The sequence below is a fragment of the Brienomyrus brachyistius genome, chromosome 21 (assembly GCF_023856365.1).
Source record: "Brienomyrus brachyistius isolate T26 chromosome 21, BBRACH_0.4, whole genome shotgun sequence".
Classification (NCBI taxonomy): Eukaryota; Metazoa; Chordata; class Actinopteri; order Osteoglossiformes; family Mormyridae; genus Brienomyrus; species Brienomyrus brachyistius.
In genome coordinates, this window is record NC_064553.1 from 18,980,563 (window position 1) to 19,006,384 (window position 25,822).

Here is a 25,822-nt window from a genome sequence, read left to right on the forward strand (position 1 = left end):
CATGAGAGAGATGCACAATAAAACCCCCTGTTTAACGAGAAGAAGAGGCTCGTCTAACACTCATCAAAAAAGCACCTTGATTAACCCTAACACTTTCAGGAGAATGTGCTGTGGATGGTGAGTCAAAAGTGGAACTTTTTGGAAGACAAGGGTCCTGCTACATTTGGCATAAATACGGTGGACGTAGTGTGATGGTGCAGGGATGCTTTGCTGCTTCAGGGCCTGGGTGACCTGCCATAACTGAGGGACGCAGATACCGGAAGCATTGGTTTGCAGTTGTTGCTGCTAAAGGTGGAACAACCAAGTATTACATTTAGAGGGTAGTTACTTGCACAAGGGTGATCTTGGTGCTAGAGAAATTAATTCCTTCAATAAATCAAATGATAATTTAAAACTGTGCATTGTGCTTAATCAGGCTCTTTCGTATTATACAAAATCAGTAAATGTTATGAATGCAGAAATGTGGACTGTCTGAGGGTCCATAGAGAAAATCTAAAGCAGGTCCTACATCATATGCTTTAAGATTCCTTAGCACACTAACAGACTGTCGTTTTTTCAAAGAAGTTCACATCTAGACATTAAGCAAGAATTACGCAACTCACAGAACTTCACTGAAACTCCAAATCTTAAAACCAATTATAACGACAATCACATTCCTAATGATTAACAAATGTAGATGAATTCTAGCAAGCATCTACACTTTGAGAAACGAGGGTGATCCTTCAAAATTATTAGGCGAGACTAATGAAACGTTTATACAGATCCCTCAGGAATGCTTAACGACGTGAACAGGAGCACACTTTTTTCACTGTAGGTGCCACGGATCTTAATGGAGGTCAAGTTGTAGAGCAGCTTCTGGAAGTCTGAGTAGGTGAGAATGGGTTTCCAGGGGTAGTCGGAGGCGTCACGTAGCCTGCAAAGGTACATGGAGATCATCAGACAATCTTACAATGAGTGAAGTCCCCCAATAAGGCTGGTAAACAAACGTCCCATGAACAGAACACTAATAAGAGCTGAACTACACAAATCACATTTTGAAAGCAGACAGCCTTGCATATTTCTGAAGACTCCGCAGATGTTTTTGTCTTGCATTCGTTTCACATTTGATTTAAGACATAACCTAAATGTCTTCCCTTCCATTTAGCAGGCTCCTCATTTAAAACTGGGACTTAGCATCATAGCGGTTCATTAATACCTTAAGACGTATGTCTGCGGATTCTCGTTGGGGTAGGCATTTCCCTGGGCAATGAGGGGGACGGCCACACGCAAGCCTGCCCCCTCAAGTACCACATCTTCGGCAGACATGCGCGAGTCCCGTCGATCCACCCGGAAACTGAATGTGAGGTTCTGCCCATAGCTCAGGTGCTGGTCGCCCAGGAATTTCGCTGTTGGAACACAATTCACAGAGACACTGTGACTGATGGAAAATGTTTGCAGCAGAACATCTTAGAACGTGGGTGAAATGGACATTTAACAGAAAGCAGCAAACAGAAGCATACTGCTATCGTATATTAGAAATTAATGTAAATGTTCTACAGAAGGCACAGAAGTTTCAGTGGGTCTCTCCTGTAAAATGGGCCTTATATGTTTCATACCTGGAGCCACAAAGTATATGGGGAAGTAGTCATCGGACATGAGGGAGATCTCCTTCCTGCTGGAGGACCACTGGACCGGGAGCCCGGAGCCGTCGCGCCGCTGGCCAGTCCATTCCTCATTGCCTGGGCCAGACGCACACCATTACATACCAGCCCGCATCTATATATTTCTGTTAGTTATTCATTTTAACTGCTCACACAAAGTTAATAACCACAGCAGAAGACAAATATAACAAAGTGAAACTAGAGTATAGTGCAGGATGATCATTAATAATAAAAAATAAAGCAGATTATGAACCAAATAGCAGGACTTTAACATGGATTTTATCAGAATTAACACAAATTGAAATACATATTTTGGGAATACTGAATACCACTAGAATTCAGTATGGCCCAGTTCCAACTGAAACAGAAAATCACCTTCAATTTCACACTAATGAATTTTTAAATTCAAACTAAATTGTTGACATAAGAAAAGTTAACACTGTAGCACTATGAACAGAATCCATAATGAATGAGCCATATAAGCTACTCTGGCTACGTTGTTCGGACTGACTGAAATACAGTGCAGTGATGCCTCCACTGGCAAAACTCATGCAAGAGTTGCTCCTTTAACACGTTGAACCTCCTTCATTAGCATAATCTGGGTATATCCCACTTGTACTAATTACAATTAAAAACCAGCATCTTATTGCAGGAAATTAAGCCATTTTTTGTCACAAACATGTCACGTTGACAACAAGTGGGAAGGGTCTTCCCATCGGGGAGCAGCAATTCATGAGGAATCCCTTATTTCATGATCTTCCCCAGATGTACATTTGACTTCATATCCTCTTATATCGCCTTTATGGCTTCCCAGAAAACACGATCAGTTAGCGAAGTGCTTAAATACAGTAAAATTGTCTGACAAGCACGTATGATTAAACCACTTGGAGTGAAGTTCAAAAAAAAATTTAAGATCAAAATGTAATAGGGGCATACTCAATAAGGCACCAGCCTTATGATAAGGGCAAGGAAAAGCACTGTAGAAGCCTTTTATCTTCAAAAAAGGAATGCATTAAAGACAAGCTTACTGAGTTCAATTAGTGCACCTCTCCAAGTTTGACTTATGGAGCAAATGGTAAAAAGTAGGTAAATAACTGTAAATCCCAAAACAATAATTGTAAATCTAACACTACATGATTTATTAACCTTTTGTACAATACCAAACAATCTGAATTCCACCGTTAGAGGAATTTCCGCAGTAGCATAATTTGTCAGTAGATTGAGATGTTATTTCACTCCCATACGTAGGATGACCATGATCTTCTAAAACATTACATATATTTAATGTTATTTGCTGTTATTATAGGAAACTGTAATGCTTCAAATAAAAATCCATTGTATTGTATATTAAAGCAATGGCAGATTACAATGGAATGACACTGCTAGTTGCCTTCTGGTTTAATGAAAGTGCACTAAAGTTCAGCTAACAGCGGCACACTGTAAAGCCATAGGTTGTGAAGCCTCGTATCTTCAAGCCTCATATCAGAATTCCAAGATTTCTTTGGAGTTAAACTTATCAGTAACATGCTTTAGTTATCTGAATTCAGAATTCCGTGATGCACACACAAGATTAACTCAGGTCACGTTTATTCACAGGAAAAAAAAACATAAAATTTAAAAACTGAGGTTCCCAATAAACTGGTTCAATGGTTCAATTTGTCAAATTTCTCCCAAAATTATTTTTTCAATGTATTCTGATTTATACAAGCATGCAAAGGTCATCCTTTTACCGTCTATGTTTCAAAATAAGGAAAAAAAAAAAACTTTAATGATTAATTTTCAGAAATGTTTCATTTAGAGCTGTCACTGTTTCTAGATTAAAAGAGCATTGATTAAAATTTGCCTTCTAAATGACAGCAGTATGGTGTAAGGAAGATGGCACATAGCGGATGAGAGTCCAAATAAAGAGCAAAAGCCTCAGATGTGTGGAAGCATTAAATGAAAGAAAATGCAGACATTCCGAAGATTGTCAGGATGGGAGAAATGACTCCTTTTGGGACACAGTTCATTTGACTCTGTCCACATAAACCATTCCTTCACCAGCTAGTTCAGTGGCATGTCCTGTTTGCAGAAAATTGGTCTGAAATAGCAGTGTTCCAATATGCAAAAGAAAAAAACCCCCCGTTTGCCCCCACAGTCCAAAAACATGCCACTTAAGTGAACCAAGGTGCCTAAATTGACCATATGCAGGACAGAGGGAGGGCCTGACACCCCTTCAAGGGTTGGTTCTTGCCTTTTGCTAATTATGAAAATGTATAAATATTATATTTTACCTGTGTATATATTATACATAACAAATTACTTGTTTAATCATAAAATGAATCTCTAGATTACTCAATTATTCATATAATCAACGGCGACAGCTATAGTTTAAATTTATAGTACAGAGAGTTGGCAACAATGAAAAATTCCCCTCAGGAAAGACTTAATATCCCAGCTCACTTTGCTTCATTTCTAAAAATGCCGGGCATGCCTGATTAACCATAATCATGGTAGTATGGCTGCAAGAGACCTCTGACTATTACAGAAGTTGTCAGGACACGTTTGGGAGCTACTGAGACCGGCAAACTTCATTATGTTTCATGAATATGTTACGTCGAGGCAGGATACCTCAAGGATCCGGATATATGAGCGTTAAGGTACAAGCCAGAACACTAACAACGAGACCTAACCAGCTGCTGAAAAACGAACAGTAATTATTAACAGTTATTTATGTGCCTCTCGAGCGGTAAGTCGCATCAAAACAATAATAAAAGCCTAACATCGCCACAGAAAGTGACACCGTAATATGCCACTATGAAGTGTTCATGACACCTAGCGAGACTTGTCAGTCAGTTGAGTGAGATGGCTTTCCTTTGCTCCCCAAGGGTAGCGTTAACATTATGCCCCCTAAGGGAGTCGCATTATCAGCAGTAGTCATTAACAATCACCAAGTTACCTTCACTCCATGTTTTCGGGCTTTTGTACTCTGCCCTCCATATGGAACTGCCTAATGGCTCCATAAGCAGAACCACTCATGTTTTTCCCCATATCATCAAGATACCAGATGTGAATCCAAATAACTGACTGGATTGCAGTTTTTACCCCCTAAAACAAAATCTGTCACTTCCTATAAAAGCAAATAAAATTTAGTGGTGGTGATTGGCTAAAGAGGTTGGCTCACTTCTGTCAAAGGTGGAGGACACAAGGTGTATGCTGTAGCCTTCTGCCTTGTTGCACACGGATGAGTGCCGGAAGCAGAAACAGGGGGTGCATCCCTGGGGGTTCAGCGGATCCAGGTTAAAGAATCCCGGCTTGCACCTAAAGGCACAAGACATTTGAACTGGATTAGATTTTCATCTTCAATGGCTAACTAACACTAACTAACTTCAATGAAGTTAGTTAGTGTTCATCTCTTGTCTAATCTTCTAAAGACATGTCAAAGACACTTTCATTGCAATGGGCAATGCAGACACATACTTTTTGCCTTTACACACACATGAACTTTAATGGCATCCCATTCTTAATACATAGGCATTAATATGGAGTTTGCCCACCCTTTTCAGCTATGACAGCTTCAACTCTTCTGGGAAGCCTGTACACAAGTTTTAGGAGTGTGTTTATGGGAATTTTTGACCATTCTTCCAGGAGAGCATTTAGAATAGAATATAATGCATTTTGTTGTCACTATACACATGTATAATGAGATTAAGATCAGCTCCTTCAGTGCAAACATGTATGTAGAACACGACAAACAACAAACAGTGCAAAAAGTTCTGCCGCGCTATATACATATGGAAAAATAACTAAGTAGGGTTTTTCAAATATATGAATATACAGTGTGATATGCAGTGTGGGTTATTGCACATTATTTAGGTATTACACGGTAATGATAATAATGTGCAGTGAGTAGTGGATGCTGGACACAGAGCAATGATATTGCACAGTTATTATCAATACCATTTAGATATTGGATATTGCACAGATGATGGATAGAAGGAAGTCCAGGGGTTGGGAGAGTCAGACTGTGTAGTCAGTGCATGTGTGAGTTCTGAGTGGTTATGACTTTTGGGGAAAAACTGTTCATGAGTGTCTGTCTTTGCTGTAATGCACCTGTAGCGCCTCCCTGAGGGCAGCAGGTCATACAGATCAGAGCCAAGGTGGAAGCTGTCCTTGATTATGTTTTTTGCTCTGCTGAGGCAGCGGGAGGTGTAAATATCCATCAGGGAGGGGAGAGGGCAGCCGATGATCTTCTGTGCTGCCTTTACTACTCTCTGGAGCCTCTCCCTGTCTGCCATGGTGCAGCTGCCGTACCATACGGTGATACAGTACGTCAGCAGGCTCTCCATGGACCAGCGGTAGAAGGTCAGTAGCAGGTTAGAGTCCAGGTTGTGCTTCCTGAGGACCCTCAGGAAGTGTAACCGCTGCTGAGCCTTCTTGGTAACTACTGTGATGTTGTTTGTCCAGAAGATGTCAGCGGAGATAAGGATCCTGAGAAACCGGAAGGTATGGACCCTCTCCACACACTCGCCGTTGATGTAGAGGGGAGCTAAGATCTACTTGGTTTTCTTGAAGGTTAGAACCAGATTATTCTTTGAACACCAGGCTGCCAACTTCAGGACCTCCACCCTGTAAGCTGCCTCGTCTCCCTTTCAGATGAGTCCGACCACTGTGGTGTTGTCAGCGAACTTGACGATGAGGTTGTTGCTGTGGGCCGGACTACAGTCATGGGTACAGAGACAGTACAGGAGGGGGCTCAGCACACAGCCTTGTGGGGATCCATTGTTCAGTGTGCGAATGGAGGAGAGGTGGGGGCCGAGTCTCACAGTCTGGAGCCAGTTCAGCACAGAGTGGAGAGGAACGGCGATGGCATCTTCTGTGGATCTGTTCACATGATATGCGAACTGGTAGGGATCAAAGTCTTGGGGGAGATAGTCCATGATGTGCTGGAGAACCAGTCTCTCAAAGCTCTTCATGATTACTGGGGTGAGGGCCACAGGGCGATAATCATTTAGGCCGGTGATGGGAGACATCTTCGGCATTGGTATGATTGTGGCTGCTTTTAGGCAGGACGGAATGACTGCCTGGGCTAGGGAGAGGCTGAAAATTTTGGTGACGATGAGGGTGAGCTGGTGGGCACACGCTCTGAGCACCCTACCAGGGACACCATCTGGGCCGGCAGCCTTCTTAGGGTTCACTGCTTGGGGCACCTGTCTGACATCATGCTCCTTTACAGTGAGTGGAGTGGAGCAGGAACCCGGTGGGAGTGGGAGCAGAGCTGGAGCAGGTGAGTGCTGCTGTTGTGATGATTCAAAGCGAGCAAAGAAGCAGTTTAGCTCATCTGCTAGCGGCGCACTCAGATTTCCTGTTGTTGCATCACAGCCTCTGTAGTTTGTAATGCTTTGTATTTCCTGTCACATCTCCCGTGTATTTTGGCTGGCCAGGCGGGACTCTATGCTTCTCTTATGGTCCATCTTGGCTTTTTAAATTCCACTTTTCAGAGTGGCTCGGGCAGCCCTGTACAGAGCTCGGTCACCTGACCTGAAAGCAGCGTCGCGGGCTCTGAGGAGCATACGGACCTGGCTGGTCATCCAGGGTTTCTGCTTTGGACAAAAGCATTTGGGTTTTCCCACAGTCACATTTCCGATGCAGAACTTGGTACAGTCCAGTACCGTTCCCGTGAATATTTCCAGCTCTGAGGTCACTATTTGTGAGGTCAGGCACTAATGTTGGATGAGAAGGTCTGGCTCGCAGTCTCTGCTCTAATTCATTCGAAAGGTGTCCTATTGGGTTGAGGTTAGGGCTCTGTGCAGGCCAGTCAAGTTTCTCTACACCAGACTCACTCTTTCATGTCCTTATGGACCTTGCTTTGTGCACTGGTGCACATTCATGTTGGAACAGGAAGGGGCCATCCCCAAACTGATCCCACAAAGTTGGGAACATTAAATTGTCCAAAATGGCTTTGAATGCTGTACAATTAAGAGTTCCTTTCACTGGAAGTAAGTTCAACCCATGAAAAACAACCTGACACCATAACCCCCCCTCCACAAAACTTTATACTTGGCACAATGCAGTCAGCCAAGTATCATTCTCCTAGCAACTGCCAAACCCAGACTCATCCATCGGATTGCCAGACAGAAAAGCGTGATTCATCACTCTGGTAAACACAACTCCACTGCTCTAGAGTCCAGTGGCAATGTGCTTTACAACACTGCATCTGACGCTTTGCATTGCACTTGGTGACGTACGGCTTGGATGCAGCTGCTCGGCCATGGAAACCCGTTCCATGAAATTTTCTACGTACTGTTTTTGGGCTGAATTTTACAATTCAATATCAAATCGGACAAATTTTTAAAAACAATTAAATGCAAAAACAATATTTTTGCACACCCCCACTGCCAACACATCCCAACTCACGTGTTCATTCATTATGCTTGGTTCAGTTCAAAACTAAAGTAACCCTTCAAAATACTGACTATTGGAAAAAGTGCGTTAATTTATAAGGGAATTTACTCCAGTTAACTCATATACTAAATCAAACCAATTAAGGTATTCATCACAATAAAACCGGATGCTTTAAAGACTCGATGAGTGACATCCTAAAATACAATAGTAGTTTAAAAGTTTAAGTGTAGAGCTAAATTAAAATTATGGTCCAGATGTTCCAGGTCCCACAGTGAAACTATCATGAAAGTTTGAACAAAGACTGCATGTCTGCAAAAACATGCTGGGACCACATGCTATGGTCATTAGTAGACAAATCCCATCTACAGGACAGCATTACAGCAAATGGCTGTGCTGTTACACTATACACAGGAAGTCTTAAGATGGCGTAATAGAACTTACTAGACCCTAAACTATTAGCCAATATTTATTTTTCATAAAATATATTCTGTGACATTAAGATTCACATAAATCTGAAAATAAAATTATACGTCTGGGTTATACATCGACCAGATGTCCAAGATGATGAAATGATTCTACACTTTTTAAACTTCCCAAACCTGTGCTGGAGCCCTGCATACAAGACAGATAATCCAACTCTCTTTATGACACACGCATCCCAGTGCTAATATTAGCCATTTCAGTCTGTTTCCTTACTGAGCGGCTCCAGTCAGTGTCTGTTAATTTCTGATGAGGAGACAAGGTTTGCATGGGAGCCCATTTGTCTGGCATCGGGAGCAGATTTACAGGGTCACCAGACAATAGTAGCCTGAGCTGGTGTGGTTGGATTCTCCTCTGCTCACAGAAATCCATACAAGGCAAAGCTGCCCATTCCCAGCTGGGAGGGGGGGGGCTAAGTGCTATTTTCTCCTTCAGCCAGGAACGCCAGGCAAATGACTTTTTACAGCCATGTGTGCCACACTTTGGTCATAGATATGCATCCTTTTATAAACAAGAAGTTGAGTTTAGAAATATGGCGAAGCAGAAGACATGTTGGCAACTCTTATTTTCAAAAGACCGCAGATTCAAAGTGGCAAATATGAAAGCAGTTACCTCCTGAAATTGACTCAACTTCCTGGAAAGTTCAGACAATGGAATAATAAAACTAGCTGGATGATTATAAGAGTGGCTTGATTGTGATGCCGTACCTATCACAGTTGAAGCCCTCGACATTCTCTTTACACTGGCAGCGGCCTGTGGAGGTGTCGCACTCCTGGGTGCTGCCATAGGAGTTACAGGAACAGGGCCTGTGGTGGGGAGAGGAGCTTTAGTGCTACATGTCTCAAAAAAGCACAAAAAAGAGCCGCAGCGGGACCAGACTTCACCTGCAGCCCGCCTCTGTGAGGCTGTGAAAGCCAGGCTGGCACCGGTCACACTTGTCTCCAAACACGCCCGTCTTGCAGCTGCAGCGTCCACTGTTGTCACACTGTGTGCTGAGTGACCCTGGAGTAGAGAGGGATTTGACAATGTTACTCATAAATGCGAGGTCGTGATCTACTGATCTACAGCCCCTTATTCACCGTCGACAGTGAAATATCGCTGCTCCTGAATGAAAAACTCACATTCAAAGATCACAGACACACTAATCATGGCTTACCAAAGAGTTATTGCTGATGAAATAAGTGCAATACCAGCTAATAAAGATGAGAATGTCTTAAGGGAAAACGCCTTAGGCCAAAATCACAGGCGCACTAACACTATAGTGGAGCAACATAACCTGAGCTAGCTGTTGATGCTTTGCAAGCTGAACGGCAGATGACTTCTGATTGGCTGGAGGTACACTGTAGAAGGTCAAGAGCCTGGGTATTCAATCATAATGGGAGTGGGAACTGGTGTGCACATAAGCAAAGAGATTGCAGCATTTGAGAGCCATGCAATGTCCAGGTAAGGCTGCATTATTTGGGAAAAAAATTTAATCACAATTCTTTTGCTTAAAATTGAGCCAACGATTCGCTAAAATTTTTTTCCTTAAAATTTAAACATTTATTGCACTCATTACACTGTAAAAGGAAACATAACAAAACATGACAGTACCAAACACATGATTGATCCAGGACCAACATATCAACTTGACAAAAGGAAGGAAATGCTCAATTGGCCATTCAATTAAGGTAACCCAAACAGCCATACCAAAAGGGCTAGTGGGGTACTGTTTTGGTACTTTGGGGTGGGACTTGAAATGCTTTCTTTGAGGAACGGTTATACAAATAGCCTGCCTCTGAAACGCAATCCAAAGCTGTCTTGAAAACGGCTGCAAAATCAGAAAACGACAAACAAGGTAAAATAAAAATAACAACAATGGACAAATGAAGTGACTCGAGCTTTAACTGCGATCTGGTTGGAAGAGGCAGAGATCAGGATCGCATACAAAGAAAAATTATTTTGTATAATATACTAGGACAGCACAAAATTGAAAAATTAGTGAATATTGCAATGTGATTTTTGTAATAAATATTGGGGTATTTATAAAACAAAAAAGGAATTAAATCTCTCAAAAACCCATCTAGGAGTGATTTAAACAGCAAGGATGAAAATGAGTATGATTATCTTTGAGAGCGCATGCAGCGCTCCTGAAGAAGCAGTGGAGGTAAACTTTAAACTGATTTTTAAATATATACTACATAGTCTTGAGAAGTAATAATATTCAAAATAGCAAAACTTGATAATTTCTCCTATGACAGAATAACAATGTTTAGTGAAACTTAAACCCATTGCGCCATAATGTCCGTATACAGAAATAAAAAAAAGAAAAAGCCTGATCTTAACACATCTGCCAGCACAGTAATATACAGCTGTTTTTTGATTTCAGATGAGATCAGAGGTATGAATCGAGATTAATCATTAAAAAACACACACAGTTGTGCAGCCTTATGTCCAGGCTGGAAATATCCCTGAGCAAGTGGAAGGGGGAAGCTACTGTAACGTGACGAAAGTGAGGGAAGACTGGCTGCTCTGTAAAACACAACAATGGCGGCAGACACGCCAGCGTCCTCAAATTCTGTTGCCTGTGAAGACTAGGCGTCATTACATTAATGGTACAACTAAAATCCGGAGGTAAGACAGCGGGGATTTGTTCCTGGGACAGATGATTCTGTCCAAGCTGAAGAGTTTACACCAGAACCGGAGGGTCACACAAACCCTAGAGAGCTGAGTGTTTAGATATTTAGACTAGCAGGGGGAAACGGGATAAACAGGATGAACACATGCTAGAAGCCCAAATATAAAATTACTTAACGCAACACTAACAGTTAAGGCACACTAAAAAGGAAAGACATGTTCTTCTAATTCCTTAAACATGCGACTAGGGCACTCATTGTACAAACACCCAAAAGGCTAAAGCTAAAACGCAAAACGTCTTAATTGGAAGTAATGTGCCCTTTGAGGAGGAACAAGCCTGCACTTAATTAGTGGAGCACTACAGAGTATCGTGTTTGTGTCGTTACTCTTTATGATGTACATGAATAAGAACATATGAAATTTACAAACGAGGGGAGGCCACTTGGCCCATCAAACTCATTTGGGGAGAACTTAAGTAATAGCTCAGCATTGTTACAATCTTATCTAGCTCTAACTGAAAGGAACCCAGGGTTTAGCTTGCTCTACATGAACAGGAAGGCTATTCCATACTCCAACTACACGCTATGTAAAGAAGTGCTTCCTCAAATTTGTTTTAAAATGTTCTCCCGCAAATTTCCACTTATGTCCATGACTGCTAGCATTTAAACTAATATTAAAATGGCCATTTGGCTGAACAGCATCCCGACCTGTTAGGATCTTATATACCTGGATCATGTCCCCCCTTAGTCTCCTTTGCTCTAGGCTGAACAGATTCAGCTCAGCTAACCTCTCCTCAAGACATTCCTATAAGACCAGGAATCATTCTTGTAGCCCTACGTTGCACCCTTTCCAAGGCAGCAATGTTCCTCTTAAGGTATGGTGACAAAACCTGCACACTATAGGGACATGGGAGCATAAACATACACACAGAGGTCTTTTTCATAATCAGCTACCTTTCAGTGGAACCCATAAAATATCTGTACTTTTGTTTCTGCTCCCTGCATGGATTACCTTACATTTATCTATGCTAAATTTCATCTGCCAGATATTAGCCCAGTCACTAATTAAATCAAGATTCTGTTGTAGCCTCTGTGCTGCTAGATCAGTATCTGCTACACAACCCACCTTGGTGTCATCTGCAAATTGAACCAGTTTAGTGTATGTATTGGTGTCAATATCATTAATGTAAATTAGGAACAATAGTGGTCCTAAAATTTAACCTTGTGGTACCCCACTGAGACATTGTGCCTCTAATAACTACTCACTGGTTCCTGTCTATAAACCAGTTTTTGATTCAAGCTGCTACAGTTCCTAAAACCCCTGCAGTTTTGAGCTTAAGCAGGAGTCATTTGTGGGGACAACATCAAAGGCCTTCTGGAAATCTAAGTAGATCACGTCGTAGGCCTTTTTGTGATCAGTTTCTCTTGTAGCTTCCTCAAAGAACTGAAGTAGATTCGTTAAACCGGATCTACCTCTCGTAAATCCATGTTGGCTATCCCTCAGAATGTTATTTGCATCCAGGTAATCTACCATTTTCACTTAGATTATAGCTTCCATTACTTTTCCAGTTACGCAAGTTAAACTGATTAGCCTAGAGTTTGCTGGATTACTTCTATCCCCTTTTTTAATATGGGTGTTATATGAGCATGCTTCTAATCAGAAGTTACCACACCAGTAGATAAGGATTTCTGAAGTAGTGAAGTTAAAGGTTGGGTAATATTATCCCTCATCTCTTTTAAAACTATAGGAAAGATGCCATCAGGGTCCTGCGATTTATGTATTTTGAGCTTAGCTAGGCTTAGTACCACATCAGCCTCAGTTATACATATATTGGTCATAGACAACGCTGTATTTGTACTAAATGGTGGCAAGTTACTTGTATTCTCTATTGTAAACATCTGTGTAAAATAATCATTAAACTCATTTACTATATCAATTTCATTTTCAATTATAAGACCCTTACCATCATGCAGATTAGTGATTTCAGTTTTTAGAGCTCTTTTGGAGTTAAACATATTGGAAGAAACTTTTAATGTCATCCTTACCCTTCAATGCAATCTTCCTTTCTACATTCCTCTTAGTGAGTGTAATGTTGTTTGTTAACTCAACCTGTAGACTTAGATACTCCTGCTTTATTTAGAAATCGTTAGTTAATTTCCATTTGTGGAACAGAGCCTTTTTCCTCCTGACGTTATTCTTAATTTCCTTAGTGAACTACCTTGATTGCAGTTTTCTAGATATAGTTTTGCTGGAAACAGATATGAAGTCCTCTTGCACTTGAAAAAATGTGTTTTTAAAAAATTCCCATGCCTCTTCAACAGTTTTGCTATTTAACTCCATCCAGTTTCTAGTTTCAGTCTCATACCATTAAAGTTAACCTTCCTAACATTGTATATATTTGCTCTTTGGACACTAAAATTAAAGTCAAATTTAACCATGTTAATGTCGATAACACTCACGCTGTTTATTAACAAAGACTGACAAGCACTTGTGCGGCCGAAAAGAAAAAAATTAAACAACTACCCACGTAACCGTGCTGGCACACAAACACTCAAATATACTTCCAAATGATTCCAATCAACTGCTTCAAACAGGCGAACAGCACAGCACAGCACAACACAACACAAGTGCCCCCCACGGCTACACCACTCCTTCACAGTGCAGCAATCCCAGCAGCCTCTACAGCCCTGAATGGCCAAAGGTTCTGCCATTTTACAAATCAGTTAAATCTGCAGATGACAAAACAAGGGGGTCTGGCAGCCATAAAGCCATGTGGTGGACAGAACAGCCTACAAAACAGCCAGATGTTGTTATGGGTTGACAGATGAAAGTTAAACACTACATGAAACTAGGCAAACCAGCAAACGCTTGCCTCCATGTATTCAGCATATGTTCCCAATATTAGCTATGTATTGATATACAATTTTATTTGAATATTACATCAGTCAGAAATAACATTAAGACCACCTGCCTAATATTGTGTAGGTCAACCTCGTGCCACAAAAACAGATCTGACCTGTTGAGGCATAGACACCACAAGACCTCTGAAGGTGTCCTGAGGTGTCTGGCACCAAAGAAAACACTGCTAATGTTTTAAGTTCTGGGGTATGATATGAATGACAGGACCCAAGGTTTCCCAGCAGAACATTGCCCAGAGCATCACACTGCCTGTGCTAGCTTGTCTTTTCCCCATAGTGCATCCTGGTACCATCTTATCCCCAGGTAAATGACACTCACATGCCCATTGTAGGCAATTTCTGCCAATAGACAGGGGTCAGCATTGGCACTCTGACCAGTCTATAGATACGTAGCCCCAAACACAGCAAGGTGCAATGCACTGTGTTCTGACACCTTTCTATCATAGCCGGCATTAACTTTTTCAACAATTTGTGCTACAGTAGCTCTCCTGCGAGATGGGACCAGATGGGCTAGCCTTCGCACCAACACACATCAGTGAGGCTTGAGTGCCCATGACCTTGTCGCTGGTTCACCATTTGGTCTTCCTTGGACCACTTTTGGTAGGTGCTGACCATTGCAAACCAGGAACAGCCTAGAAGACATGCTGTTTTGGAGGTTCTGACTCAGTCATATAACCATCACAATTCGGCCCTTGTCAAAGTCACTCGGGTCCTTGCACTTGTACATTTTTCCTGCTCCAGCACATCAACTTCAGGAACTGACTCTTCAGTTACCTATTATAAAATGCCAGCACCTTGACAGGTGTCACTGTATAGAGATGATGAATTTTATTCACTTCACCTGTCAGAGGTTTCAGTGTTACGGCTGATTGGTGTATGCTTAAACAACAGATCTTTGTTCCAGTATAACAAAATATAAATACATTAAAATTCAAATAACCAAGTTGCAAGGTTTAGAAAAATTAACGCTTAATACTATATACTCAGAACCACAATAATGAACATGAACAATGAATATATAAATATCTGACCCATATGACGCAAGTACGATTCAGACAACAGTACATTTGGTGCCAGTTCTGCATCAGAACTCCTGCACCTCATATTAAGAATTAGCCCAGGCAACAGAGCTACGAACAATAAAAATCTTAAGTATGTAAAAAGACATATTATAGATGTAGTACAAGAGTGCAATACAGAAAACATAGATGTGCGTGGAGATGAACCTACCCACAGTATTGCAGTTACAGGGAGAGCAGTAGCCATTGGCACTTTCCCGGTAATAGTTGTCCTGACATCGCTCGCAGTTTGGCCCGTCAGTGTTGTCAGCGCAATTGCGGCAATGTCCGCCATGCCCAGTGGCCCGGTACAGCTCCGAGTCGAAAAAACATTCGCTGGATTTACCATGACAGTTGCATGCTGGGAAAGGAGAGTTCAGTTAAAACCATAAACTGGTTTAAAATTGCATAACACAAACCACCAAAACAACATAAATGTGCCTTAAATGTTGAAAAGTATCTGGAAAAAAAGATGCAGAACCATTTTTCCAAAACAAGTTCCAATGAAACAAACAGTGAACATACAGTGATTTAGTGCAGTTACATTACCAGAGTTCAAGGCAGGTTTAAGGCCAGTAAAACTATGAATGAACGAGTGTCTCTGTTAGTAGATCCAGGTTAAAAACTCAGTTCAAGATTTAACTAAAGGAATTCATTCTATGTAAATTACAGCCAATCAGGACGAAGGACAGATAGTGATCAAAGGGGTCCTCCTACTTTTGCTATAAAATACCCATCGGAAATTATTATTAAAGGATGGAAATTGATCTGAGATACTCAGACGCTTCCTCTGACCAAAGGTCAAGCCATACATTAATTTAAAAAATCCCAAACGGTATTAAACATTAATACACACAAGCTCCCCTGAAGGAGGCGCCACAAAGAAACCGGGTCTCTTACAATTAAGCAGCTCGCAACTAGTAGGAAGCACACAACACCAGAAGTATAGTTATATGGAGCCCACAGCTGTCAGATTAGAGAATATCCTAAACTATTCCACCACCCTGGCCCTGAAGCGACGCTGACCCAAAAGACCTTTGATATGACAGCCTCTGTGAAGTGGCATATGACAATTAGCTGTAGAGATGAGTCATCCAGTCAGATAAAGACGGGGGGGGGGGGGGGGGGTTTGCTAGAGTGGACCGCGGACCAATAGCAGAGGGGATGGAAGACAGCTAACAAGTATGCAAAGGCTGCATCGATCATGATTTTTTCCTTCATTCTTAATCACCGTTCAGAGGTTTTGAAGGGGGACTTACCCAGACACTTGTTGGCATTCTCTGCAGTGGCTCGTCTCCAGGGCCGGTCGTTAAAGAAGGGCTTACACACCTCGCAATTGGTGCCCTCGGTGTTGTGTTTACAGTTGCACACTAGTTTGTTCACGCTGTTTTTCACACACTCACTGGCGTGCCCATTACACTTACACCTAGAGCAAGGGAGAAATGCCATGATCAGAGCAGGTCATTTAACTATCATATTCAAATCTGTTAAGTTAGTGTACAGAAGTAACACGTCACAAGTAGGAACAATATGTACTCAGTCAGCTGGCTGCCCTTCAAGACAGGTGCTCGTTTTGAATAATGACTAACAAGATGGTGATACGAGGAACCGCGAGAATGAGCCAGCAATGAGGAAATAGCACCACCCTATCATAACACCATTACAGGGAACAAACTCTACATGTAACAGTTTGACATAAATTTAATATTAGTATGAATGAGTGTTGCTCGAATAAATTCATGATATGGATTATGCTCATTGCAACACATCTTCTGAATTCCAAGTCAGTTTCAGGAAAGTAATGAGAGTTTCACTTTTTATTGTCTCAGGAACAACTGAAAGACCTTCCTTATTTGACTGAATGGGTGGACTGCAGCCCATCAACTTCTAATTAAATACATAAAAATAAATTCTTACTTTAAGAGTACCGCAGATGTGCACAAGACGTGGCATTTCTCAGCACGTGACTGAGAAGTAGCATGCTAAAGCAATGGGTAACTTTCAGGATTCTTACTATCAGATTAACTGGCTATTAAAATTAGAGTTAAAATCTGAAGTTAATTGCAGGAGTGTGCATGATGAGCCTAGTCTTACCTTCCCCCAACGGCAAAGTCAGAAATGGCGTAATAGTAGGACTTGAGAACTTTAGGGTCGTTAAAAACTTCATCTCCAAAGGTGTTCAGCCTGTTAAGGGTCACTCTGATATCCGTGGCAGTCACCCAGTCCTAAAAGGGGAAACAGCGTGTGAAGGACAAAGAACAGCAGGTTCAGCAGCACTGGGATTTATTTAACAATTTCACTATTCTGAAAAAGCAAAGGAAAATGCACTTCGGTAAATCTTACAAAAAAGATCTGATTTCAAATGAAAAAAAATCTCTGGCACCCAACCTGACAAATAAATTCATCGAGTTGTATGAACAAGACCCAACTCTGTATCACCGCAGAGGTTCTCAATCTGGTCTCATGGCTCACACCTAGTTAACAGTCTGCTGTACACATCACTTACAGGTCTGATTTTACATAAATAAGGAAATTTATTTACTTGGTTCCAGCATGCACGCGAACGAGTAAAATGCCAACTGGAAGGTCAGAGGTTGAGAATCTCATTATAACAAACTTAAAATATTTTACACGGGTGATGGAACTTTCTGTGGATGGTTTGATGTTTAATTTATCATCTCTGAAAATAAACCTGAAGGTAAATCAGAACTGCAAAAATGTTTAGTCTGTTAACCTAAGGTCAGAATGGTTTACACCTCAACTGTAGGGTAGCAGAATGTTTGTAGCAAATGTGTAGTCAGTCAGGGTAAGAACTAAGCAAAATACAAATCTGAAAGGCCGTGCCACAAACAGTCAGTGTCTACTTGCCTAATGTATGGCGCAAACACAAGTTTGCGGTGATTAGAAAGGAAGGGATTATCAAAACAGACAAAGCATACGATATTGTATGCTTATTCTTTACAGTAAATTTAGCACGATGAAAGTAATACATGAAAGCCACTTCAGCTCAGAAACAATGCTTGGTAAATTTTCCTCATTTTACTGAGCAAATATTCAGAAGCAGTATTCCAGAAAGCACTTTGTTTAATCAAGGCTGACAGGCTCACCTAGAGTCTAATTTTAATGCTAATCACAACAACAGGATTCAAGGCTTCCATAAGCAGTCCATGCTCCGACCTCAGTAGAATGACTTAGAAGGGATGTGCAGGAAGCCCAGTAGTTGTATCTGTATTTCTCAAAGCAGCAAAATTATTTGTATTTGTAATCGAAAGCTAGTGGAAGTATTGCAAGTGTAACGATCCAGTTTTTGCATTTATTACATTTCTAACTTAAGGTGTTCGATAAATATAATACAAAAAAACTGCAATAGTTTAAGTGTTCATAATTATTATAATGAACCTGTATAACCACCAACATCATTGAAAAGAAACTAATTTTAAACATAACATTCAGATCCTATTCCACAATCAAACCAGTAAACTAAACTAATAAAATGCCTATATGAACATTGCGAAACCACCACAACAGTTATAGAATAAAACTGTCAGGGGTTGATTGAGGTTCTTGGTATTATGGACTTTATATAAAATCATTAAAGAGAACAGCTTTTTTGTAAAGTACATAATACCAAGAACCTTAATCAACCCCTAACAGATCTGGTGGACTGGAGGAACACAACTTTTATTCTATAACCGTCCATGTTATGATCTGTCCAATTTGTCGGTTGCTCAAAAACAGCATCAGATTTATTAACAGGGAGCAAAGCTTTAGCTTCCATGTAACCCCAGCAGGCCATGTCAATTTACTAAATGCATTCAAAAATCTAAAGCACAAATTTTGAGTTCTGAGCATCATCACAGCTATAAATACTATAGAACAGCTGTGCAGAAGGTCTTTTTACAGTCACTTCCTGGTATCTGGTGCGTCTTTCTAAACCAATGCACTAGTTTATCATGACAAGGATTTTGCTAGCAAGACCAGGAAGCTGAGGTGCACATCTGTGATGTTACCACAATAAATGGATTTATTCATGTTCATAGCAGATCTCATAAATCATTCCAAACATTGTTAAAATTCATTAACAGGACAAGGCTACTTCCGGCTAAACCTGTTTCAGAGGCATGTTAAGCGGAGATGTGACAACAGTAAGGTCTCCCAGTGCTTGGTCTAATAAAACTCATGTAAATAATGCAATGCTTATAAATATACACTCTTAATCTTAATTCATTCAGGATATGCTCCGGAACTATATTTAACCTCCCTTGGCAGATATTGTTTCTGATTTTCAAACGGCATATTTTACGTTTGTGATAATTTCAAACAAATCAAGGTGAAATGGTCACATGAGAAATTTGTCAGTTGATCTCAACCTAGAAAATGTAGCTTCCTTCCACTGTCCATGAACAGCTTCAACATTAGACAGTGTTAATGACAAGGGCTAGCCTCCACTGAACAGAGGCATCCACCAGATTATCCATTTCCACATTCTTTTTCAGAGAGCAAGACTGTTGAGAAAAGTGCTGTACTGGGAAAGAAATGCTTCATAACAGTTACAGAAAACCATCTAAGGAAGCGGGGTCTGTTCAAGACGCGCCACAGCTTGAATTAAAGGTCAACTGTTTAGCTTAAAGACTTAAGCAAAAAAAAAAAAAATCCAAAACCTTGAGAAAATTAATCTAAAACGTGACATCTGCCACTAAAATTGTATTTTTATGTCTATTTGGTATCAAAATTTGTGATGCATTCATAGAACATTCTGTGTACCTTCATAATGCATGTATGTATAAAACATTCATAAGAAATATGTATGTATGTCGTAACATCCTATTAGACTGTATGGACAAAAAATATTGGGACACCAGGCTATTGTACCGGCAGGACCTCTTAGGACATCCCATTCTAAATCCATAGGCACCAACATGGAGTTGGTCTCCCTTTTGCAGTTATAACAGCTGCCATTCTTCTGGGAAGACTTTCCACAGGATTTTTGAATGTGTCTGAGAATTTTTGCCCGTTCATCCAGAAGAGCATTTGTGATGTACTGAAGTTGGACATGAATGCATGGCTCGCAATCTCCATTCTAGTTCATCCCAAAGGTGTTCAACATGGTTCGAGGTCAGGGCTCTGCATGGGCCAGTAAAGTTCTTCCACACGAAACTTACCCAACCATGTCTTTATTGACCTAGCTCTGTGCGCTGGGGCACAGTCATGCTTGAACAGAAAAAGGCCTTACCCAAACTGTTCACATAGAGTTTGAAGCATAGAACTGTACAAAATGTCGTATACCTATCAAGACATTTTGAACAATTCATGCTCAAGACTGCACGTTCTGTTCAAACACAATTGATATACGAGTACGCACGTCCAATAAAACACGGAATTGGATTTGTTTATGCGATTTTCAGGTTGGAGTTAAAAGCACCATGCAAACTACAAAGCGATATGGTCTTAGCAAAAAGCCCTACTTGCACGGAAAAACAGCTACAAAAGTGAATGACAGATCTGTTCCTGAGTTAGATATTTCTTTTATACAGGTTTTTAAATCTAAAAATCAAACTATTTGTGCATCCACCATTGCACAGGTCTTAGATTCAAAAAATATTTGACAAATAAGAACATAAGAAATTTACAAATGAGAGGCCATTCAGCCCATCAAGCCTGTTTGTGGAGAACTTTAATAGCTCAGAGGTATAAAAATCTTATCTAGCTCTGATTTAAAGGAACCCAGGGTTTTAGCTTTTTAACAGTAAGACTATTCCATTCTCTAACTACATGCTGTGTAAAGAAGTGCTTCCTCAAATTCATTTTAAAATGTTCTCCTGCTAAATTTCCACTTATGGCCACGACTTCTAGTATTTAAACTAATACTGAAGTAGCCATTTGGCTAAATAGCATCCAGACCTGTTAGAATCTTATATACCTGGATCATGTCCCCCCTTAGTCTCCTTTGTTAGAAGCTAAACAGATTCAGCTCAGCTAACCTCTCCTCATAAGACATTCCTCTAAGACCAGGAATCATTCTCATGGCCTTACATTGCACCTTTTCCAGGGCAGCAATGTCCTTTGTAAGGTATGGTAACCAAACCTACACACAATATTCTATATGGGGTCTTACCAAGGAATTATATAATCGTAGCATCACCTCCCTTGACTTAAACTCCACACACCTAGAGATGTAACCCAACATCCTACTGGCCTTTTTTATTGCTTCCCCACACTGGCAAGAGTGGGACATGGAAGCAACAACATGCTAATAATCAACTACCTTTATTTCAGTGGAACCCATTAAATATCTGTACTTTATATTTCTGCATGGATTACCTTACATTTATCTGTGTAAATCATCCTATAAAAACACACAGCAACCTTTAATTCACTTACATTTGTTTTCGTTGAATGTCTGCAGCCATGCTGCCTTCAGTAGCCCTCCGCATACCATAATCCGCCGTGATTGTACTGTGTGCACGCCCTGTCGCACGGTGGCTGTGGCTCACTATTCCCAACTTGACAGTCTACAAGTTAGCGAGTTCGGCATGTTCGGCACTAGGCAGTTCTCATGCGACTCATATGACCCATAAAAGATGTTTATGATATAATTTATTCATGCATTATTTCTTATATAAAATGCATATAATTACATTATTGGTCACTGGTATGATTGTCTTTGTTATTTTATTCATTTCATTTGCTGTAAGTTACCAAGTTTTGGAGTTGCGTTCCCCTAACCCTGTTTTTCTCCATTGGATATGCGTACTTCAGGATGTGTTGTAGCAGGACCAACTAAAATAGTACTGTGACTTCAAACTGATCATATGAGTGTTTTACTGTGAGGAAAAAAAGTGTCCCAACTCAGAATGTCCATGTCCAAATGTGGGGAAATACAAGCAACAGTATTCTAAATATGTATTCAAGTTCTTGTTTTTCCCCCAATAAAAAGGCACAGAATAGACCATTCCTTGTTTATATAGCTCAAAGAGCATGGACAGTAGCACCACAGCTTATTATTGGTCATTAGCCTCCATTGGGGGGGGGGGGGTTAAAATGCAGCCAAGGATCTCAAAGCAAAAACCACAGGAGGTATTAGCACCAAAATTAGCTTTTAAAACTGTTCATCTTCATGTATGTGCGCTGATAATACAAGTAAAAGGAATGAAATCCTTATGGCATATTCCGTGCAAGAAAATTGACTGGAAACTTCCCACAAGCAGACAGCTAGTGTTCTCCCACAGAAAAGCCAACTATAGTGTTACAATAAGCATACTCTAATCTCTTGGCTATAAAAACAGAACCTGATTACGATCCACAGCTGTCCAAATCAGACTCAACATACATATGTGAATGAAAGACTGTCACTACACCTAAGAGGAATACATTGTGGAGCTAATTCAGCGGTTTTATCTGGTGTATGACTGATTCACATACCACATCATTAAAATGTCAAATGTAATAATATTAAATTAGAAATCTACCTGACTTATGCACCTTAGCTAAATGCAGTGAGAAGATACCACTATACTTAGTGTTAAATAAAAAACCATAGCAGAATCATGGTTATGAACACCCCTAACCAGAAGACTGAAGTATCACCACGTTGGGTAAGATATCAATCACAATACACAGCATCACTGCTTCAAGCGAGACAAGAAACCTCCCATAAGTAGCCAATGAGGATCAGTTTCGTTTCCATAAAAATACCCAGCAGTCCATGTCAAGAGTTTAAATGTCACATGTTGTCATGCCCTATATTAAGCTAAACCGTCTCACATTCTTAGTTAATTATGCCTGGTCTTTATACGACAACGATTAACCACCCAATGACAAGCTTTTGCATTCATATTATCATCCAGGTTCAATGGGCAACAAAACTGGAAACACCCAACATATCAACGTAATGGTACTTTTATAGCCATGGGTATATTTATTTATCCCAAAATAACTAAAGCATATCCTTTTGAAAGAACCATGCCAATCTGTTTCTGTCTTTCACAGAAAGCCATTACTACAGAAAACAAAGCTAAACAAAAGGTATTACAAACAGTAATAGGGTTTTAAATCCAAGGGTGTTAAAGATTAATCTAACGTTGCACTTCTTTATACAAACTAGTTCAGGGAGGAATGTGAAATCCTAGTTTATTTACATAGGGACAAGCTATTCCCCTGCCCATGTTACACCTCTTAGGAAGGAATGTGTCCGGGAATAGCAAGGAGACATCTGTAGTCAAGAATCTGTTTGGAGCAAACCAGACCAGCTTCACCCTGTCACCTGCTAATCTGGACCAGACCAGCCCAGTGCTGTTAAACTAGACTTCGAGATACCAAGTAACCTTCATTTGTGCTTTTAAAATAAAAAAAAAAAACTAGAAATTAATGCTGTGAAATCAGAAAAGCAACTTAGCATTTCGTTGATGTTTATTAAATGACACTGTACACTTTCCATGGAGTTTGTAGGGATGGCCAATACAGAAATAAGGAGAACCTGATCAGCTAAAAAGTTTTCTGGGAAGGGTGAGAAGCATTGCCAACTCACCCCTTCCAACGATTTTGCAATGGCCTGTAGCTCAACAGGTTAGGATTCGTGCCCGTGACCAGAAGGTCATTGGTTCAAATCCAGAGGCTTGGGCCTTTTACCCCAACTACTGCAAGGATACTGCTGATCCTGATCTTTCACTTGGATGTCACCTTGGATAAAGGCATCAGCTAAAGATAATGACTGGACAACCCTACCATAGCCATTGTTTGATTGTTCCCAGATAAGCATTGTTGAGCTCCCAATCAGGATTTTTTTCCTGTGTGTAATCTGAATAGTCACACCTATTACACGGACAGCAGCTGTATCCTAACAGCCTCATAGCCCACTTGGGTTGATTGTTTTCCTTTTAATTAACAGCGACAGGGGATAATATGGATCAAATGACTATTACAAGCTTAGATCACATATACGACAAATATTGCAACTGTACAGTCCATTGGTGCAAAAAAAATTTGCTAGACAGAGCTCCCATATGGAATTCTATGGAGACAAAGAAGAGATGGGATAAATTATGAGGATGAGAGCGGATTAGTCCAGTTATTTAGGCCAGGCTTTGTACTGGAAGGTTTTTACTGCCATCTCCGTTACCCTAAGGTGCTTTCTGTAGACTGAGCACAATAAACTCTGTCCTCGAAACTTTACTTGACTGTCACCTTGAATTTGGTTTGTCATATAGCTTTATCTGAAGACTAAGCACTCTGTACATTCACCTTGAAAGTCCAGTCCATCTGAAAAAATGACAATATATTAATTTTAGCCTTTTAGCCTTAATACAGCAGTTAGCCATAGAGTACCTCTAACTGAGTCTTTCATAGACAGAAATCAGATTCCCACAAAGCTCGTCTCAGCTGGCCTCTCAGGGGGCAAATTACATCATACTGCGTTCAGAGTAAACACTGAACATCTGTCTGGTCTGACCCACCCAAATCCATGACAAGTACGTGCATACACATTTTCTCCCAAGACACTCAACCCCCATCTGGGAATACCAAATGAATTTGATAGACCAAGAGGACTATACAGAGATTGAGTATCCCATGCACGTAGCTGTGTGCTTTTTTTTCCCCACTCTAGCAAATTCTCCCATCAACTTAAGTCTTGAGTTTGGCGTGCTTAGGCCAGATATGCTGTTTGGGTGTAGAAAATTAAATTCAGAAAAAATAGGTTCAATGAAAAGCAGTATGCCCACAATATCCTAAGTCACGGTGCATGTACTCGCATGTGCTCCTGCGAGAGTGAGACAGGCAGAAAAGGTGCAAAGACAGACGCCCAAGAATATTCCACCTTCGACTTGATGTACTTCAAATTACCACACCAAACGCATTACATGTTGCTCTGTGGATCAAGAAACAGTAATCTTTGTGATGACTTTGCTTTCAACCAATACTAGACGGATTTTGTTCTGTATTTTTGTACACATTGTTTCATAAACAAAACTAGATCAGGTTTTCTGCTGGACCCCCTGACCAGGGGTATGTATCATAAATTCAGATTTCATGTTCAGGCAGAAGATTTGTGGGATTTAAATTACCCTAGTTCAAACACACCTGATCAGTGTTCACTTACATTTATTTCAGATTTATGGTAGATCCTGCTTCGTGACGCAGGCCCCTGGACACTCACGTTGCTGGTAATTCAAATCTTAATGATGCAGATCTGTGCAGTTTTTAGTGGCAGTGACTAGCAATACATAGCAGCCTGCACTGCAGCGTATAAGCTTGTTAGCACTACGCAGTTGATTGCATTACAGTAAAATCCCGTTATAGTGCACTCGCTTATAACGGCATATCGTCTATAACGGACGAGGTCCGCTGGTACCAGCTGTGCACCTTTAAGAACATGTAGTAAAAGCATCGGATATAGCGGACTCGCATAATGGAATTTTGCTTATAACGGACAAACAATTTGGTCCCCAGGGCCGCTTTTGTTACTTTTGTTTGGCTATAATGGACATGCAGGCTCCGCCTACAAGGTGTGTAGTGTGCCGGTGATATCCAGCACAGATACGTAGTTGGGATTAACAACACGCGTCTGCTCAGGTAAAGTTGGATTACTACGTGTACAATATAATAATCTATACCACAAGTGTGTCTGCTGGGGTGTGGCATGAGTAAATGGTGTCCTGTAGTTGTGTTCTGGGCATACAGCACCTCTGGATATAATGGACTGTTTTGGCAGGTCCCTTGAAGTCTGCTA

The 25,822-nt window shown here is 40.7% G+C and overlaps 1 protein-coding gene across 1 annotated transcript in view; it reads right to left on the reverse strand.

Annotated features, from left to right (window-relative positions):
- The window catches only part of lamc1 (laminin, gamma 1), a 57,981-nt gene that overhangs the window by 12,587 nt on the left and 19,572 nt on the right, over positions 1 to 25,822 (reverse strand). The window contains exons 3-11 of the mRNA XM_048989537.1: positions 17,191 to 17,321; positions 16,356 to 16,522; positions 15,269 to 15,457; positions 9,389 to 9,506; positions 9,212 to 9,310; positions 4,804 to 4,940; positions 1,596 to 1,718; positions 1,196 to 1,385; positions 801 to 913 (exon numbers count right to left, since the gene is read on the reverse strand). Of these exons, the coding sequence (XP_048845494.1) occupies positions 801 to 913; positions 1,196 to 1,385; positions 1,596 to 1,718; positions 4,804 to 4,940; positions 9,212 to 9,310; positions 9,389 to 9,506; positions 15,269 to 15,457; positions 16,356 to 16,522; positions 17,191 to 17,321 (1,267 nt within the window). The remainder of the gene's footprint in view (positions 1 to 800; positions 914 to 1,195; positions 1,386 to 1,595; positions 1,719 to 4,803; positions 4,941 to 9,211; positions 9,311 to 9,388; positions 9,507 to 15,268; positions 15,458 to 16,355; positions 16,523 to 17,190; positions 17,322 to 25,822) is intronic.